Genomic DNA, 20,997 nt, shown 5'->3' with positions numbered 1-20,997 from the left:
GTCTCCATGTAGTAGCAGCAAATTGGATTAGAAAGACTACATTTGAAAGGTTTCCCTTTTTCAATTTCATATTTCAAGCTTTGGAAATGTCCCTATTCATTTCTGCTGGAGAGCACAAAACCTTCAGCAGGATCAATCCTGCTAATGCACTTGTGCTTCTTGTGTCATAAAAGTACAATACTTCTTTTTAGCCAGCATTAATACGTTTATTGAAGGCTTTTAATGGGTAGCATTAGGGATCAAATTGTACTTCTGTGATGTTATAGTCTCTTGTAATATCCGTTCCACTTATTTTGTAATAAAGTCAAAACAGCAATATTAACAATTGAAAACGGAGAGAATACTTGAACAAAGCTCTTGATCTTGTTGATATATAGTCATATAAGAAATCCAAATTTAAATACAAATCCAGTACTGTAAGTAGCAATGTAACATCTTAAGGCAATGGGGCTGTCTGTAAAAGGAGGATTCTGTGCAGCTGGGCCGTACTTTTTAATTGACAGTTTTTTGAGTGTTTTGACAATTTTTAGCTAACCTGGGAATAAAGGAATTCTGTATGTGGAGTTGGAGTGAAAATGTCTTGTGTCACAAAAAAAATCTATCTCCAGGAAATAGATATCTCCAGGAAAAAGCCCAGATGGAAACCTAAAGCTGTCAATCTAAAGCTCTCCTCATACACTTCATTTTGCAAGGCTCATGAAGTGGAAATCATGTTTAGTAGTGAAAGATATCCCTATATTACAACACCAATTAAACGTCTTCACATATTTCACCAACAAAGTCCATTCTTATTTTTTCTTTTCCTAATAATAGTCTGCTGTGTGCTTCCTGTGAAACCTGGTATTAAGACGAAGGGAAGGTAGATAAAAGGCTTTTAGAGGCCTAGTGTGAGAGGTGCTATGGAGTGAACTAGGAAAGTGAATTGTAGACGAGCCTTTTCACGTTGGACTGCAGGAAACTTATTTTTGTGACAGCCTTTTTCTGAAAGCAGCCTTCTGTGGGGTTGTAGCCTGCAGTGTCTTTGAAGGCCAACAGAGCACTCGGCCAGCTAGTTTTCACCAGCTTGAGGGCAGGCTGTTCCTCAGCACAACACTGAGAGCACTCAAGAGGCATTGGTGAACATGTTTTAGATGTGAATATCAGGGACATGGGAATCTTATTACAGGATTCTACAATTACATTCCAGCTTTTGGAATTTTCCATTCTGTCATGTCACACTTGAAAGCTCAGTGCTGGCACTTTTCAACTGAATGACTACTGAACTATAAAGTACCAAATTGTGCCATCTCTTGCTACTGTGCAACCTAAAATTACTATGTAAACTTAACTGAAAATGTAAGTGTATGGAGAGTGTAAACTGTGAAAGTAGACAAGTGCAGGAATTTTTGGGATGGATATACAGTAATAAACACACTTCTAAATCAGAGGGTAGTACGATTTTCCCCTGGAGATCTGGCTATCATTACACTAATTGTGCACCATTAACTTTTGTTGTAGTTATCTAAAGATGGACCAAATACAAACATTTTTTCTGAGAATATTAATGAGAACTGAAAATTTCTAATGTGTGTACTGCTGCCTAAGTATTGCTGCAAGTGTAGTATATGTTTTTATTTTACAATACTGCATCTTAGTCATGGTTTGATATATATTTTTTATAGGTTTTATATATAATTTATTTGATTATTTTTTACTTCCAAGTTGTGAAGTAAGGGAACTACATGAAATGCAGCAGGACAGTAGCTTGGGCTACTGAAAATTTGGAAAATGGGATGGATTATGATGATGGAACTGCTAAAAAAAAAATGTTGCTTATGTTGCTTGCTCGCCATGAAGAAGTGTAGGCTGTGAACATTGAAATTGAAACGCTGTGGTATTCCAATTAGGGATGTCACTGTTGACAATGAGATTTTCAACAATATTTTTTTGTCTGAGGAAATATCACGGTCTCGCCATTTTATGGGGTTTAAGTATTATGGGGTCATTTTAATGCAACACTATGGAGGGAATAAGCAACCATTTTATTATTAAATGTATGGCTGCAATATTTGGGCAAATATGTTAGGGCGATTAGCATGTTGGGTATTATGATCACGATATGACGTGCGTTGAGACAAATACGAATAAAGAAAAATATATAAAATTCTAAATATTTTAAATATTAAATAGCTAAATTCTTTATTATTGTTATATAGAACATATTTATACATATAATAAAGAGTGTATGTGTGAGTAACAGATGTCAGTAACAGATATTTCTGATATCGCTAAAATACCCCTCTGTGCCATATGCAGTCAATCTGCTCTTTGTACGCAGGCTAGCAAAAGTAATTATTCATTAAGCATTATTTCCATTCAGCTGAAAGTGTTTCCAGGAGCTTTTGAAAATGAGCATCTCTATGTACTGTATGTACATAAAATTGCAATGCAAAACTAAAAAAGCAACTTCTTATCATAAAAATTATCTCAATTAGACATTCCAGTGCCAAGCAAATTACCTATAAGCAACTACTACCTGAAAAAAATTACCCTCTTTATGACCTACCTATTTTGACTTTTGCCCCTGCTTGGAAATCCTGTATATGTTAGAGTAGCCTTACAGTCTCACATTTTTCAAGCACATTTAGATTGCTTTAAAATGTAGTTTACTGTGTGTTTCTAGCCAAAATAATGGTGTAACTATTCTGCTGCATACCCAGTTACTTTCACTTTGCGTTTTCACATAGGGCAGGAGAGGATGCATTGCACAGGCTTTATCAGTTGTTTATCAATTTGTTTTCTTATGCAAATGTTTTCTTAAAAGATACTGAAGTGGTGATAATGGGCACTATATTATTGTAAATTGTTTATGATTTGATTTTATAGTTTTCATAATTTTCCTCCTTGTGCTATCTTACCCTGACTGCTGGTGAAAGACATGAGTAAAATCGCTTCAAACTTCCTGGTGAAATGCCTTTTAAAACTTTTAAACTAAAGCTGCGCTGAGAGGATGTGCCTCATTTCATACAGCCCCAGTTTGCATATGCAAATTACAGCAGCCTACTTACTGCTTACAAGCTTGATATACACTAGCCTGACAGGTGAGCACAGGTTAGAGTACCCAGCAAGGTAAAACCATTATGAACACATTTTGTACTTAGAAGCTCTCCAAAAGAATACAATTTTACTGAAATGTGGGCCTTAGTCAAAAAGAGAGTATGGGTAAATAACAAATATTTGTTTTGCAGGGTTCCAGATGGTACAACCCTCAATGGAATTAGCTTCTGGAAGTTGAATATGGCTGAGGAAAAATGTATACACAATATTCCAATTTGGAGAGGTTTGGTGCCATTAGGAGAGGTCTTGGGGGTACTTGGGCTCACCTTTGGGAAAATGAATGTAAAATGTTACTGCTTTGTTCAATCCACTCCAAACTGTTATCCTGGTGTAAACTTATACTTCCTGGGGTATGATTGGAAAAATAATTCTGGTTCTGTCCAGTATCAGAAGTACACATAATCACTACAGATTAAAGAAACTACAGAATGGTTTTTAGATGTCTTTCAGAATATGAATGAATGAATCATTGCATTTATATTCCAGAGATGAATGGGAACTCATCTCACCCACCACCAATGTGTAGCACCCACCAGGGTGATGCACGGCAGCCATTTTGCGCCAGAACGCTCACCGCACATTAGCAAGGGTGGAGAGGGAGTGAACTATTTTTAGCCAATTTAATCAGGGGATGATTAGGTGGCAAGTTTGAGAGAGCCAGTTTGGGAATTTAACCAGGAACACTCTATTCTTTGCGAGAATTGTCATGGGGTCTTTAATGACCACAGTGAGTCAGGACCTTGGTTTAACATCTCATCCAAAAAATGAAAGTATAAACATGCCATGTGTGTTTACGGAGTGAGATTCCCATAGGATCAGGGGACTTGGTCATTTTGGTACGAACATGCTCTTTATTTCAGGCTTTAAACCATTTCTGCACAGTACACTATACAATGTTGGAGCTAATAGGGTTTACTTAAGACGGGGGATTCTCACAAAAAGCCCCAGGCTTTATGTGGGGTTTAAAGGGTTACTCTGCTCCCTACAGTTGGCAGTAAAATAAAACCATGCTAGCCTATTCATTAATTGGAATATTGTTAAGTGAGTGACATGTACAATAGCTTCTCACAGCTTATTACATTAATTAAACATCTATGTGTCTTCTTTTTTGGGAACACAATTTGCACAATTTGTACAGCCTCTGAAGTTATCTGGTCAAAAATAATGATGTACAAGGCACAAGGACACTTGCCCTTCTCTGCACATCTGAATAATCAAGACGGAATTCAGCCAGCGTATGCTTGCGCACAGCTTGTGGTGTGAATTAAAAGAAATTAGCCCTGTTTTTCAAAAAAACCCTGCTGTGAGAGTTAAGACGATTAGGCTGCTCAGTGCTTCTTTGAGTGGATGTTCTGCTGTTTTTAATTCTCCAGTAGGAGGCAGCAGAGAGGGCACTTCAGGTCTCTGCTAAGATGAGCTCAGCTTCTGAGTTTCTTCTTAATCATTTGTAGACCAGGCAGGCAGTATCAAGGGACCAGCACAGCACCTGGAAATGTTACATAAAAAGCTTGTTCAAGAATACCACAAAATGTTTCAGCCCACTTAAATCCGACATCAAACCTGACTGCAGAGCCTGGTCGGTGCTAGCCTCATATTGCCTGTGCTCATGCAAGTATACCAGCCTTGCACCAAGGGGTTCATATCTGCAAAACAGATAAGAACAGCCATTGTACAACAAAGCAGTAGGGGAAAAAAATGACTTGTACTTTTACCTTTGCCAAATATGAACTGAACAAGGGTGGAGGAATTGGGGAGATAAGCACCTCGAGATGCACATGGCACTCATTACACAGTAATTGAAATATGGTGAGATGGTGGGATTGCAGTGAAGTCACAGAGCACACAGCCATAGCCCTTTCCTCAGACTCAGGAGAATGAAACATGAGCCTTTCATTCTAGCTGATGGTTGTGCCCAGTCCTCTAATGAAAAATGGCATCTTTCCCCTTGTAAAACGCCCATGGGGTTAAACCGCTTCATTATTATTAATGACCAGCCATTTGCCTGTCCAGATGTAAGGTTGGAGTGGGGGCCAAGGGGGAAGGGAAATAGAATGATAAAGTCTAAGTAATTACAAACTCAATTATTTCCTTTCAAATTTCATTTGTGGGACAGCATGAGACACTGTTAATCACATGTCTCTCTCTCTCTCTCTCTCTCTCTCTCTCTCTCTCTGTCTCTCTCTGTCTCTCCCCCTCTCTAAATACCACCTCAAAGTGTTGGGAAGGTATGCTGTACATAGATGGAAAGAGGACTCAGCATTCATCCCAGAATAATATTTAATCACAGGACAATCAATGAAACCAATCCAATTTTATGTATATAGCAGATTTTGCAAATGATTTGTCACAATAAGTTTCACAATTTACCCTGGCCTAAACCCACACAGAGCCGGCCGGAGGCAACAGTGACAGGCAAAATCTCCTTGGAAGACATGTACTGTAGGAAGGAACCATGATGAGTCAGAGGAGTCATTCTCATCTGGCGACTCAGGGTATAGGTCACAAATACTGTATAAAGCCAGTCACTTTTGGGCAGTTTGCTTGAAGCACCCAGAAGTGGCGGTCTAGGGGTGAGGTTTCAGGCTGGAGTGATGGATCTGCATACAGGGGACAGACAGCAAGCTTGAGGGGACCCGGGCAATTGCCCCATTGTGGTAAGACTGGGAAACAAAGAAAAAAGTTAGGCAAGTCACCTTTTAGGGAAAGGTTAGAGTGGGCGACATATAACCCCCAAGTTTATTTCAGAGACAAAGAACCCACACAGGCATGAGAAAGCCAAGAAACCTACCCACCCTCTAAGAGCCTGCCTGTAAAAAAGGGGTAATGACTGTTGAGAGGGAAAATAAAGTTTGTCACCCCATAATACTCTAATAATAATATGTCTGCATGCTTTTCCAGCTCTGTGTCAAGACTATAATTGGTCATAAGATTGACTGAAAAGGTGTGTTTTTAATGTTCACATAACATTAAGACTATGTCTGATTCCCGTACAAGTTCAGATGGTTATTCCCTAGTAGGAGAGCTCTAGAGGAAAGGGGCCTACCACCTCTCAAGCTCTTGAGAGATTGACAAATGCTAAAGATAAAAGCAGCAGCCATGACTGTTGTATTGCAGACAAAATTCCAAAAAAAGACTACGTAAACAATTCCCAGTGCATGGCAATAAAACAACAGCATACTTGAGGCTTCTGTTAGAGCCAATAATGTTTGTCTTTGGCTGAGTTGCTCATGTCTGCTCTTGAAATATACTTCTTGGGCATGAAATTAATTCAGCGTGCATAAATCTGTAGACTTTTGGCAGCTATTTATTTCTTTTGAGTCACTAATATCATATTTTTGGCAGTTTCCTGCTAATTACAGAAGTCACAAAAGATAAGGTCTCACGCAGTGAGTGTTTCCCTTGAAATCCCCCATTTCAGCAGTTGTATGTAAACAAGTATTGCTCTCTCCTTAAATTGTATGAGTTTGTTTTTAAATATTGGAAAATGCATGTAAAATACATTAGGCATTGTTTTCAGAAATTTGCTTCTTTTAACAGTCCTCGCTGACCTGATATATCTGGTTTGCATAGACCCAATTACAAAATGCAGCTCTCATTGTTACAGATTCTTGTAAAATGGTACTTAACTTTAGTAGCTGAGTTGGTTTCTAGTTTGATATAACTTCAGCTGTGAAATATAAACTGTATTAAACCATTTTTCTCTGAAGGCAGCATGAATTTGTGCCAATGTTTTCTAAAAGGCATCTATAAATTTAGTAAAAATGCATAATATTTTACTTTTATTAACAGATATATGTTTATGAGAATCATTTGAAGTTGAATTTCAATGCTGGCTTGATCTTTGGGGGGAAAAAATCTAATACATTTTAATGCCTTTTTTATGTCAATACTGGTCATAGGTGAAAGTACACAAAATTAATTGATGTCTGATTCTGTGCATTTTTATTATTTTCACCTTGGACTTGGACACATGTTGCCCTGTGAACACACTATGAGAACTTTCTAAAACAAGAGAGCATATCCTCATTCACTACTGTGCTATTTTTGTGGTTGAGGATTGAGGTAGGGATTAAAACATTGCAAAGTCTCAATATTACTCTGAAATTATTCTTTACAGAACTAAATTAATAGTGTTGTGGCAAAGTTGTCAGCAATTATCCCTTTAATCACTAATAAGTGGTTCCTTCATACAAGGCCAAGAATAATTACCTCTTTGCTTCTGTTAACCTAAAGCATCATCCTGGGTGTTCTTCATTGGTGTATCTGTCAGTGTCAGTCGCCATAGTTTCACTGCCTAGTTATATCGATAGCCTGAAGCAATGTTGTGTACTGTTTAAGAAACTGTACTAGAGACTGAAAGGCTGTGGGATGGAGGTTGACTTCCACCCATGAATGAGATACAGAATCGACTCATTTGTACAGTAGCCTTGGACAAAGGCATCTCAAGGGAAAGAAGAATGTTTATATTACTAATCTTTTATTATTGTATGCCCTAGTCATGTCAGAAGTGTAATGAGGGTTCTACACCATTCACCTCCATTATCATCAGCTTTGTCTTTACTTATTTAATTATTTTATTTATGTATCAAGACATGGAATGCAAAACATTTATTGGTAACACTTTTAAAACTTTTGTCATCCTTGAATTTTTAAAAACCATATATGATCAAAAGAAACACTTTAGGGTGTTTAGCAATCAGCTGTTCTTTGTTAGGGCAGTCCTTTGGAACTGCTCACCAAGTTTAGTAAACACTTGACATGACAGATGGATTCTGTAGTGTATGTATATCTAGTACTATTCTGTACTATCTGCAACATGCCATGAATATACAGTCATGAATGAATACATGTACTCATAATAGGACAATGGGAAGTGGCATCAAATGCAGTCAATTTAATCACTTTACACTGTTACCGTCAAATGTAAACTCATGTCCAGGTAAACCTTAAAATGAATTATTCCCTTTGCAAAAAATGTGCATAAATAACATATATTTGCTAAAAGATTGAGAGCAAAAAATAGAAGAGGAATCTTGTTAGGTTATGTTTTATCTGATCATCTTCTTTGTCTAGAAGTACATAACATGCATGTGCAAAGGTCAAGACCTCTACAGGGATCAGATGGGTTGAAACCTTGCCCCAAACTAATGTTCTGAGCAGAATTAATAATGCTGCCAAGAAGAACTATTCTACAGCAAATATAAATCACAAAAGAAAATAAATACAATATCACAAAAGCAGAATGGGGAGTATAATTAATTGAAAAAGCTCTCAGAAACGCGGTTATTTCGTTGAATTGAAATCGACTCTGAAACAGCTTCAGAGGCTGCACCTTGCCTTTGGCTGACAAAGGCAGTCAAAGCTGTCATCAGCATCAGTCTAGCACAACAGGTCCCAGAGGACAGGAAACAGTTACGGGCTACACCTTTTGAGCTGCTTAATGTGAAATATCACATGCAAAAATAGTAGCACTCCTGGCTGTTGACACAGCAACACTGACAGCCCGTGCTGTGAGTCCATACAGATTATACCAGCAAGCACTGCGGCATGAAATACCCTTCACACATTATATAATTACAAACAGTTCAACCCTCTTTCCCTCTCAAACACTTCGACATAAGTTATTAAATACATTTCAGAGAATCATTTTAAAGCTACAGCAGAAAAAACAAAAACTGTATTATTATATGCATGTGGCATTTGTTTTATGAGTATTGTGTCTGCATGTGAGTGTTGGCCTACAACAGAAAACACTGCTATCATGTTTATCAAGGAGATGGGTACAATCTCTGGTTTTAAACCAAACTCGTCAATAGGGGTTAAGTCTAGAAATTCAATCATTGGACTTCCTGGATATGGCTTGCATTTTCTGGCAATTGTCTGTAATGGGAGACTGCTTTCTTTGTGTTATAAATGTAATTAGTCATAACAGATCTTATATGAGTGGCATGGGAATGTTAAGTTTGTGTTCAAATTGTTCTTTTTCCTCTATTTGTTTTTTTTTTTTTTGGAATATCTCCCAACAATGTAATATAAACACACATGTAAGCAGAAAAACACAATGTCTCATGACACATGGAATTGATAGTCCCTTTCAAGCTGTACATAAAAAAATAAATAAATGCATTTTTAAAAAATTAAGTGATCTAACAATAACCAGGAGAATGACAATGACCCAAAAGCAGGACAGGCAGACAAAAAGAATGAGCACAATGCCTTTTTACCTGGCACAAACAAAATCACTTGACAAATCCTGTTAGAGTTGCCTGCAGTGGGCCGTTCACTTTGAATGCTATTCCCAAGAGTGACGACCTTCAATTTAAGGGATTGGTAGAAGCACATAGGGCATTCTCTGTTCACAGCTAGGTTTGTTACTAAATTAAAACACCAGTTAAACTCAATGGATAGGCTGTTTCCTCAAAATAAAATTTAATGAAGCAATTGAAACTATTTTGCACTACTGTGTAGGCCAGTTTTTGCTGTGTGAAATAACCCTAATTCACTGTAACTTAAAACATGAAAGACTTTACACCAAGGAAAAGGGTTTTTTTATGCTTAACATCATACTATTGAATAAAGGTAAGTAGCCTAGGCTTACAATTTCATTTCATCTGAGGCTGATTATTAAGAAAAGTAGCTGCATGCAAGCTAAGTGATACATAGTGTAATAAAAAAAATCAGATGCTGATCTTTGATTATATATATCTCTCTAAGTCTATTACATTTGGGATTGTATGCAAATAAACAGCTCCATGTACCTATATTTAATGTATAAAATAGCATGCCTTAGTTCTCTACACCATTCCACCATTAAAACATAGTTTTAAATATTTTTGATACAGACTTGTAGACCTGGGAACAATGTTTTATTCCTTATATTTAAAATAGACAAAACCTCACTCACCAATGTGTGCGTTCGCATACATATATGCTGTATACATGAGTGTGCGCATAATATTTGTATATATCTCTTCTCCATCAAAAAAACTGGTACTTTTAGATAACTACAGCACATATGAAAGATTCCAGGAGACAGAGCTCAGATTCTATTTTTATTTTTTCTGGTTCATTCTTCTTGCTGGTAGCATAAGTGAACCACATAATTTTTTTCCTTAATGAAGCCACTGACCCTGTGAAAGGTCACATGTTTACTGCTCTAGTGATTTAGTCACTAGTGCTGGAAGGCTGAACAGATGAAAAGCTGAGGTGGAAAACAGGTGAAAAGCCAGCTTTACATTTCTCCAGATCGGTGTGTTGTCTGTCTGGTCATATTCCTGTTCAGTCAGATCAATGGATATCTGACCAATGGTCAGGTCAGATAATTACTTGAATCAACTCAAGCAGTACATCAAGTAAAAAAATATGAAACCAAATGTCTGTGTAAATGTAGCTTCTAGATGCATGTTAGTGCATGTCATAGGTTACCTCAAAATGCGCATATTTACCACTCTCAATATGAATAAGACATATAGTGCTCACTGGAGAGACAGAATATCTCTAAGATGTTTTTAAAGGAGGATGAAATTGACATGCAAGTCTTAATCCAGGAATAAAGTACAGTGCGTACGTCTAAGAGAGTCAGCAGTCAGTCCCCCCCCCCCCCCCCCCCCCCCCCGAAAGTAAACCTCTAGCCAGCAGCATGAGAATTAGACCAGGCAGAGCATGAAAAGCCAGCAATGCAGCAAAAATCAGAAAATGAGTTGCATTCAATTATTGATAGCATTCTTACTTATGCAAATATGCTAAATAATTTCTACATGACAGCTTGAAGTGCAGGCCTGGAGGACTAAAGTGATGTTCCTCTCCCTTTTTTATTGGGTTAAGGAACATAACATTGTGGGCCTCCAGCCAATCCTCTTTTTGCCCCCCCCCCACCACCCCCCACCCCCCACCCCCCCATTTTTGTGCACACTGTTTTACATCCTAATTATCTGGTTTATTACTGGGGGTCGATGGCAAGGTCTTTTCCTACACTAATTTTACATCTAAAGTGAGAGCTGTCCATGTGTCTTGCCACTGCGACAAGTGCAGGTCTCAAAATCCATAGCTTATAAATACATATTATATAAATACATATTACGAATTCTGTGATGTTGGATTAATATAAGAAAGGAAAATTGGAAATAAGAAGGGGAACACTTATCTGAGTCTATATGTACAGCCCTCAATTTGCCAGTCTTATCAATGGCTTCAGAAATGTAAAAAAATAAAATAAAATCAGGAAAGAGGGATGTGTTTCCAGAGTGACAGTGATTAAAGTAAACAATAGTTTGTTGAGCAGCTCATTAATTATTTAATATGATAAACCTGATCACATGCACAAACAAGAGAATGCATTTTTTTTCTTTGATTTAATTAAACTACTGGGAGTTCACTTTATGTTGGAGGTAAACAGTAGGAACCAGGGGAATATAGACCAAAATAAAATGTGCTGTTGTATTTTTCTCATTAATGCATGCATTAAACATTTACTTATGCCTTTAATTTCTTTAAAAGGTAGACGTCTCTAGACCCACAGCATCATTTCACTACTATACTGTGAATATATACCTGTATATACACACAAATTTGAGAAAATTATTAAATTATTAAAATGTGTTTTAATAATGTATAGTGATTCAATATGGACTTACAGTATAACTAAACTAGGCTCATGACTCCCCTAATTATTACATAATTACATAATCAACTTTGTAATGGCATCACCTTGCTTATACCCAAATAAAGTTTTGTATTTAGAAAAAAAAAAAAAAATCCTGAGGTGCACATCAGCACAATATGCATGCATAGAAGAAATATAAGCTGGTGCTTTCAGGAATGCAGTCTATAAAGTTAATTTTATTATATACTGAAATAGAGGAAATGCTGTTTCTTCTTTTCTTTGTGCAGCCATTGAAGTGAACCTGCAGAAAGCCCTAGCTGAAGCTTCAGAGACCTGCACTCAGGAATGCCTGATACTGGGCCACTCCGACAGCTGTTGGATGCCTCCAGCATTGACCCAGTTCCAGCCATCCAGCAACACCACAGTGCCCACCTTCAGCTTCCAGCAGGCCTGGGCCCGCGGTGCCAAGCTGGATGGGCGTCACACCCTCGGCAGGTCGGTGCCCAAAGACGATCTCGACAAGGGAAGCAACCGGCCGCAGTTCTACAACACGCTGGAGAGACACTGCGGGAAGAAGGAGGACCCTGTCAAGGTCATTCCTCTGGCCAACTTCAACCCATCTGCCCAGCAGACAACGGCCACTGGGAGCACTGCTGGCTTTGTCCATGAGCATCAGCTATAAGAGCACACTTCTGGGAAGCTCGCCCCCTGCTGGAGTGTATGACAAGTGTAAGACTTGTCATTTAGTGTCTGTGCCATGTACCAGGTAGCGGTGTATGTGAGTGAAGGAAGATTCAGAAAAGAAAAAGAAAAGCTTGCCAATGTTCACATCAAAGTATATTTATGGCAAATATAATGGCAGTATCCATGACTCTAATATCAATGTTACCGAATAGGAAAAAAGGCAGTGTTATTTGAAAAAAAAAAAAAAAAAACTTGTGGTTTTGTCATATGCTTTGAAATCAGTTTCTGTACATAGAAGGTAGTTCTAAACCAAAGTAGCTCCTCAACTGAAGAACAAAAGAGAAGTCATGAATGTTTGGTAGGTAGTGGCTAATATAAAAAAGCTACAGAAATATTTATTTGAAATGATAGTGATGATATATATGGGAAGACTGTGTATGTGACTTTAAAATGCAATTTGTTGTAGTGGGAGTTGGGGTGTTATGGTTATTCAGTTTATTAACTTTCATGTTGCATTATCTTTAATTTTCACAGCTTGGGTAGTCACTACAATTGAAATTGAAGTGTTTTAATTACAAATGTTAGACTAAGGACAAAGCACCATTGTGGTCAACCTCCATGCCCTAGTTTTGATCATTTGAGAAGTTCTCAAACTTTGAAATTGACTGGCTTATTTTTTGACATACATTACCAGCTCTAATGATGGGGCAGGCTAGTTTCCTTAGATCCTTGGCACGTTCATTGCTTTCACACTTTTGACACCTCCACTCTTCTCCCCCTATTAAGAACCTGCTCATTTCCAACGTTATCTCATTAGCATGGGAGTCATGGAAGTCACAGGCAAATGAACAAAAAAAGAGAACAAAAAATAAAGCAATTCTTTTGTTCCAATTCTTTTCCACATCAAGGTTTCCTTTTTAAAAAGGGGGAGGGGGGAGAGAAACATACAATTTATGCATCATAATAAGTGCTATGGAGCCAATTATGAGAATCTCCCCCTTGTATAATTACTTTGATCTGTAATCAACGGAACAGTCGTAGTTGTGGAAGACTGCACTTTGAGACTTTAATTGGCTCAGAGTTTTTTTTTTTTTTCTACCTTTGCTGCATGCTCTGCTCCTCTCTGTAATAGTGTTGAGTGATAGTCACTGGCTCAGAAGCTACTGAAAGGACATAGCCACTTCCCACAATTATTCAAAGAGTAAAAGAAGAGACACATTACACTTAAGTCTTTATCATTTCTGTAAATATGCCAGAACACTGAAATTTAGCTTTGAATCCTGTTCTGTATTCAACACCTTTTGTGAAAAAGAAAGTGATGTTTATTGCATGACCCCAATTAAGGGCCAACACAAGTAATTTTTGGAACGCTGCACTGTTATTATTGATCAATCTCCAAATATCATGAGATAGAGGCCAGTTTCTGGAAAGCTGCTATCATAAAGGTATGGTTTCCAACATATATATATATATATATATATATATATATATATATGTGGATATTGTATTAATAAAGGAAAGATTCACAGTAACCATGCAAAATATTTGCCCATGTGAAATGACCACTGTAAACTCATGTAAATGGAAATGTGTAACATTATTACGCATGTAGCTTACTCTTGTAATATCTGTCTTCTTCTGAAAGACAGGATCCAGAAAGCAGTCAGTAGCACTTCACAGCTCTGATACCAATTTCTCTGTGCCTGCTGCTTTGTCCTTGTGCCTGTGTAATAAGCTTTGTAAAAAGATATCTTAAATTTTTACCCCTACGTAAGAACACAAATCTGTTCATTCGTACTTAGAAGTGACTCATTGAAGGTTCTTTCTCACATGAGAAATTTAAGAAACATATAATGCAACATTAGAAATGCTATGTCCACATCAAATGTGCAGTACAAGATTAAAAGTGAGCGAAAATGATCTTAAACATCATTACATTTTTTTTTTCATATACTAAAATAGCTAACGGAACCCCTATGTTATCACTCACAACACCAGTTGCTTTTTAAAATTGATGTTCAGAATCAGCATCAGAATTGTAACACTGCTCTGGAATCATTTATCATGTGCAAGTACATGACATTTTGCATTGAGCACATGTCACAAAATTAATATTTGTAATAAAATAAAAAACGCAGGGCTTTGCAAAAACAGTTTCAGAGGGGACAGGCAAGTACAACTATAAATAAGTTTTTTTTGTTTTTGTTTCTCCCAACACTATCACCTAATTCCAGATTAAGAAAAGGTGGACTCCACTGATCCTAATTTCATTCATTTGTACTGCCTTTTTATTTTATTTGTTTTACTATTATTTACAGTAAAAGTTTCATCATTTTTTATTCAAAACTTAAATTTCCAATCGGGCCTATTATATTGCTTCCCATTTAACAACAAGAAAACAAATAAACAAATATTATTCAGCCAATCAAACTAATATATTCTAGTATTTTGGAATGTGAAGTGGTTCTTGTGATACTCAATACTCTCTTAATGTAACAAAAATGCAAATCAATATACATACATTAATTAAATAGCTGGACTATTAATTAGCAAAGACAGAGCAAATGTGTTACTATTTTTCAGTTCTATCAGTAAAATTCAAGCAAATTTGTGAACTGTAGCACACAGTGTTAGCACACATCAGTGGTAATGCTGCTTAGTATGTTTTGCTGACAGTCAAGGTTTTTCAGGTCAGTGCTCCAAATAATGACTTTGTTATAAATTAGTCTAAGCACCAGTGATGTAATATGCACCATAATAGTGTTATGTAGAAACAGGGTGGACATTTGCTTATTGAAGCAGGATGGTAGGTACATTCATATCTAGTGATAGTCACTCAACTGTCTTTATAATAGTTTAAAATCTGGTTACTGCCTGTGGATCGAAGTGGTTAAATTGTTAAATCTTTCTACCCTTTAAAATCATTAATTCCGAAAATGCAGACTATGTTTTAAGTATCCCCACAACTTAAATTCACCAATTGTGGCACCAGTTTGTGAATGCAAACTAAATGTTTCAGCTCAATTATCTAAATTCAACTGATCAAACAAAAAGTGTCTGGTTATTGTGTATTGTTATTTATCAGCAGTTTTAAAATGAAATACAAATGCTATCAAATTCCGGCTGTAAAGATTTTTTTCTCAAATGACAGATATGAAAGATGGGGATTCCAGGCTGATCCTGTGCAACATTCTCATTAAACTGTGGATAAACAAACTGCATATGCGCAAGCATACATGAAAGTTATTTTTAAGTCCGGCACTGTAACAGCAGACCTATGCACATTGCCATATGTACAGAAACAATCACTGTCATTTCACACAAATTATATTTAGATTTTATTTTTTAGTCTGATTCCTTTTCTCACATAACTACTATTTAGGTGCAGTTATTGTAGTGAGTCAATGATGAACAAATATGTGCCAAAGGTTTAACTGATGAACCAAAACATGTCAGAAAAAAGATAAGATCTACATGCAATGAAATTATTTTTTATAATACTATCATATGCATGGCCATTTTTTCCCTTTTTGTCGTCTGAGATTTTACTTATCGAATAAAGAAAGTTTTTTTTTTTCTTTATGCAACTATATTTCAAATGGTGTCACAGATTGTAAAAGTTGGTTAATACGATTCAAATGAGATAATTAGCTCTCCCACATCCTCATCTGCATGTGCAACCAGCAATAGCTATAGCCTTTAAAATTACTACTTACTCCCTTGATGTTCCACGACAACTCATTTTTCATCACATGGCTGTCACTTTATTTTGTTGTAGTTATATTCCCTTGCAGGAAGGAAGGAATGATTGTTTTTGCAAACACTGTCTGAATTGTAAACTTGTCTTGGGACTGAGGAAGTATATATATATATATATATATATATATATATATATCAAGAACAGTAAGAAATGAAAAAAGCAAAAAAAAAAAAATCTATAAAATCAGTTGCATTTATTTAAGATAAAATGTTAACAAAATACATGGTTAAAAAAGAAGACAAAACTGTAGCATCAACCCCAGGGAACTTTTAAAAAAATACTTTCCCGTTAAAATGCTTACATGTTTTAATTTTTAAATGAATAAATGACAATCTATGTTGTAATATTAATACATATGCATATATTAATGTTTGTGTGCATGTGCGTGTACACATGTACACACAAATACACACAGACAAACACAGACACACACACACACTACCAGATTATTCTGTACATATGCACCATGTATCTTGTAAAAAAATGGAAGAAAAAAAAACGTATTAAATTATTGCTATAATATTAACTGCTTGTGAATCGATATAAATGGCTAGTTTTATGAGTCAGTGGAATTCAAATTTGCTTTGAAGGAAAGCTTTCTTGTTCGCCAGCAGTTCAATGTACAGTGTTGGTCATTCAAAGTATATATTGTCACATTCTTGTAAAATATCCCATCCACAATCAGTGGCTTTGATGTGGAAAAATGAAAAAAACCTAACCATATGCATTTGGTGTGATTATTTTTATTGTCATGAAATTTCCTTGAACCATTAAATATTGTGTACATTTAAAACATATATACATATATAAATATATACACTTGTGTTTGTCAGGTTATTTTTCTCCTGTGTTTTATCTTTATAAAAAAATAGGATATCAAGGGCTTTGGCATCACAAAAAAACTGATAAATATCTTCATTTTTGCCCTTTTGGTTGGAGATGAGTTCAATTAGATACATGCATGCACATGCACACATGTTGGCCTCCATAATGTTTGGGACATATTTTTTCTCTATACTCATCTGAAAAGCTATAATTGTCGTCTGACAATTATATCCACTATATCCACATGTGGATATAATGCTGATTCTCAGCTTTTATAAAGGGGTATTATTATACATTTTCATTTTACCATGTAGAAATTACACCAGTTGTTTTATACATAGTCCCCAATTTCAGGGCACCATAGGACAAATGGTTCAATTGAGCCGTTGGTGCAGGTATAAAAAAGCTTTCTGTATCTAGTCTTGATTTTAGGAGTCTGTTATTGGCGTGTGTGAACATGAAAACCAGAGCTGTGCCAATGAAAGTCAAGGAATCCATTATGAGGCCGAGAAATAAAAATAAAAAAAATAAATTAAAAAAACCGTCAGAAACATAGGCCAACTCTTAGGCCTGCCAAAATCAACCATTTGGAACATCATTAAGAAGAAAGGGGGCACTGTTGAGTAATCACAAAGTTCCTGCTAGGGCAATGAAGACCTTTGCAGTTGATATCCAAGAAATTCTCACCATAATGAAGAAAAACTCCCAAACACCTGTCAGACAGGTCAGACACACTGCTGTAAAAGCCCTGCTATACAAGTATGCCAATTATCTTTGAGGCTCAAGTTTTTTGGTTTAGTCTGGACCAAAACATTTTTAAACCAGGCAGTCATGCTTTATTGCATGACACTTGTGGAGCCGTAAATCAGGTACAGGATTTGACAGAACAAAAGGTCCCAGGCATGTGCACTGATGCTTAAGGCACCAACATGCTTAAGCAAATACCCCCTGCCCTGAGACAGCAAAACTGCCCTTTTGGCTGCAGCAATTTTTTTAAAATGATTTTATTTAAGCTTATCAAAGGCACTCTGGCTGGATGCAGGCAGGAACATGGAGGTATTGTCTACCAAGATATCTCTACTCCTACTCCTACTCTACTTCTTTGACTGCGTGTTTGTATCTACTTTTATAAGTGAGAGAGATAAGGAAAAATGCTTCGGCCAAAGCCTTTTTTGGGGTCTACTCAAAACCCCATACCTGTATTTATATAACACTAATGGGTTTATTCCAACAACGCACCATATCCAGCAATGAAGGCAGACAAACAATATGCATGGTGTCCACCAGTGTTCATACACTAAACAAATGCACGAGAAGTCATAAAACAAGTCTAACGTTACAGTTGTCATAGTCATTATCATAGTATTCTTACACAATATTTTCCATATTTTATAGATCAAAATATGCAGTTATAGCAATAATCAATTATATAATATTAACAAAACTTTATAAGCATAATTGTCATAAAAGTAATTGTCCTGTCCCACATGAGCAAGAAATCTGAATTGGGTCACTTTTACCAGGCAGTGTAAACATAAAAAAACTTATGCAGCGATTGTATTGCAAACACTATTACTTAAATTATCTGTGGTACTTTATTTTGGTAATGCCTTATTTTCTGATATGCAAAGATTGCTAGGTAGTTAAGCCTGTGTTTGTTTGTCCAATGTCCTGCATCCATTTTATATCATGTCATGATGCAGAATGATGTAACCACGAGGTAACTATTGGCGGTGAAATTTAGCTAGTGTTAGTTTTGGTTAAATTTAAACGGTAGCAGTTAGCTAATGAGTTAAATAGCAAAAAGGAAATCTAGCTCCAAAGAAGCAAATCAGAATGCCTTATAAACAGCAAATTGTATCTAATATGAGACAGGAGAAATGAAACCAGCAGAAAACCTACCGCGACTCAACATCAGGGCTCCAGAGCTGAACTGGAATGAATTGGAATGGAATTATTTCTAATTTAATTATTTATGGTTTTGCACTGCATATGGCTCATCAGAAGCCCTTCAAATGAGTGAGCAGACAAAGAGCTTTTCAAGGAGATTGGTGTGTGGTTTCTGATGGGCTGCAGTGCCAGCCGGTTATAATATGACTTGGGCTGCTTCTGTGTATCTCAATAATTGTTTTTTTATTGTGCCACCATGCTGAACATGGAATTTCTTAAAGTGAAAGCACCAGACATTTTACACACTCAATCTTGAGTTTACACTCATTTGCTTTTGTTGCAAACCAAAGTTCCCTGTCCACAGAGGACTAGTCTGACCCAAAAGTGCACACATTAAGCGTGTTTATACTTAACTAGGTGCCAATACTGTAAACTGTGACATCCTAAACATATTGCATAACCTAGCCTACCATTCCTGTGACTAGCTTGATATGTTACTGTCAATAAAACACATGCACCCATTATAGACATGATAACAATTACCTAGCCCCTTAGTTGCTAGTAAGCTCCGCTACCCACAGCTACATACTATATTTTCTTTGCTAGCCGTTAGCTAAATAGTAGGGGGTGAATAACGTTATCAACTTGCTAGGACTTTCCTGGCTAATTTGTGTGTCTAGCTAGCTAGATAACTGCCTAACTGATTTGAAAAGACTAGCACAAACAATGAATCCCTTTCACAACTGGTTTTGTGCATTTAAAATTGTGTTAAATTGGTCTGCCTTTGGTGAGCAACCAGCCAGCTAATACCGTTGTGTTTCATTTATTTGTATGATTGAGAGCATAGCTACAGTAAGTAGCTAGCATTAGCTATAGTTGACAATCAAGCCATTCTAGCTAGCTAACTGAATGGATTTTAACCTATGTCTTTTTTAGCACGTTACTGTTTTGGATTCAAACCAGCTAGTTAGATGTAAATACACTGTTAGTAAGTGGAAACATATAGGAGCAAGTGTTAGGCCACACAAGCTCACGGAAGGGGACAGCTAAGTGCCGAACCACATAGCACAAAAAATAATCGGTCCTCGGTTGCAACACTCACTTCAGAGTTCCAAACTACCTCTGGAAACAACGTTGGCAAAATAACTGTTCATAAAGAGCTTCATGAAATGGATTTCCGCTGAGCAGCCATCCACAAGACAAAGATCACCATCTGCAATATCAAGCGTCGGCTGGGGTGGTGTAAAGCACACTGCCATTGGATTCTGGAGCAGTGAAAACACATTCGCTGGAGTAATCAATCGCACTTCACTATCTGGTAGTCTAATGGACGAATCTTTGGCGGAATGCATAGGTCCAACTGTACTGGCCTGAATTGTGCAAAGTAAAATTTAGTGGAGGAGGAATAATGGTCTGGGGCTGTTTTTCATTGTTTGGACTAGGCCCCTTAGGTCCAGTAAAGGTACATCTTAATGCTACACCATACAATGTCATTCTAGTGAATTGTGCACTTCCAACTTTGTGGCACCAGTTTGGGGAAGATTGTTTCCTTGTTTCAGCATGACAATGCCCCCGTTCACAAATGAAGGTCCATAAAGAATGGTTTGCTGAGTTTGGTGGGGAAGGACTTAACTGGAATGAAAAGAGCCCTGACCTCTACCTCATCAAACACCTCCGGGATGAATGGGAATACCAACTGTGAGCCAAGCCTTACGCTGAACATCAGGGCCCAACCTCACTAATGCTCTTGTGGCTGAATGGAAGCGAATCCCTGCAGCCATGTACCAAAATTTCCTGGAAAGCATTCCCAGAAGACTGCAGGCTGATACAGCAGCAAAGGGGGGTCCAACTCTATATTAATGCCCATGGTTTTGGAATGAGATGTTCAACAAGTACATATGGAATCGCAATATTATCTACCCAGCACATCACATTTTATTTTTATCTTCGCTTGCATTTGGCAATGAAAACCTATGGGGTCCCTAGCAGAGCTCCCTACACATACAATACATGTCATGCTGGACAGGAGAAATGGAACAAGGGGTTTAATTGCCACTCTTTACACATTTCTCCTTAGAGTGTCCTATAAACCCCTTGCAATTCACTCTGTGTGGGACAAAGATCTATCTATTAGTGATGA

The 20,997-nt window shown here is 37.0% G+C and overlaps 1 protein-coding gene across 3 annotated transcripts in view; it reads left to right on the top strand.

Moving 5' to 3' along the window:
* Positions 1-16,865, top strand: part of pcdh11 (protocadherin 11) — a 256,944-nt gene extending 240,079 nt beyond the window's left edge. For all 3 annotated transcript variants that reach the window (XM_035409666.1, XM_035409664.1, XM_035409665.1), the window contains one exon: positions 11,986-16,865. In XM_035409666.1, the coding sequence (XP_035265557.1) occupies positions 11,986-12,380 (395 nt within the window). In that variant the 3' untranslated portion in view covers positions 12,381-16,865. The remainder of the gene's footprint in view (positions 1-11,985) is intronic.
* The last annotated feature ends 4,132 nt before the right edge of the window (positions 16,866-20,997 follow it).

Source organism: Anguilla anguilla, chromosome 3 (genome assembly GCF_013347855.1).
Source record: "Anguilla anguilla isolate fAngAng1 chromosome 3, fAngAng1.pri, whole genome shotgun sequence".
Classification (NCBI taxonomy): domain Eukaryota; kingdom Metazoa; phylum Chordata; class Actinopteri; order Anguilliformes; family Anguillidae; genus Anguilla; species Anguilla anguilla.
This window is presented reverse-complemented; position numbering and strand designations above follow the sequence as displayed.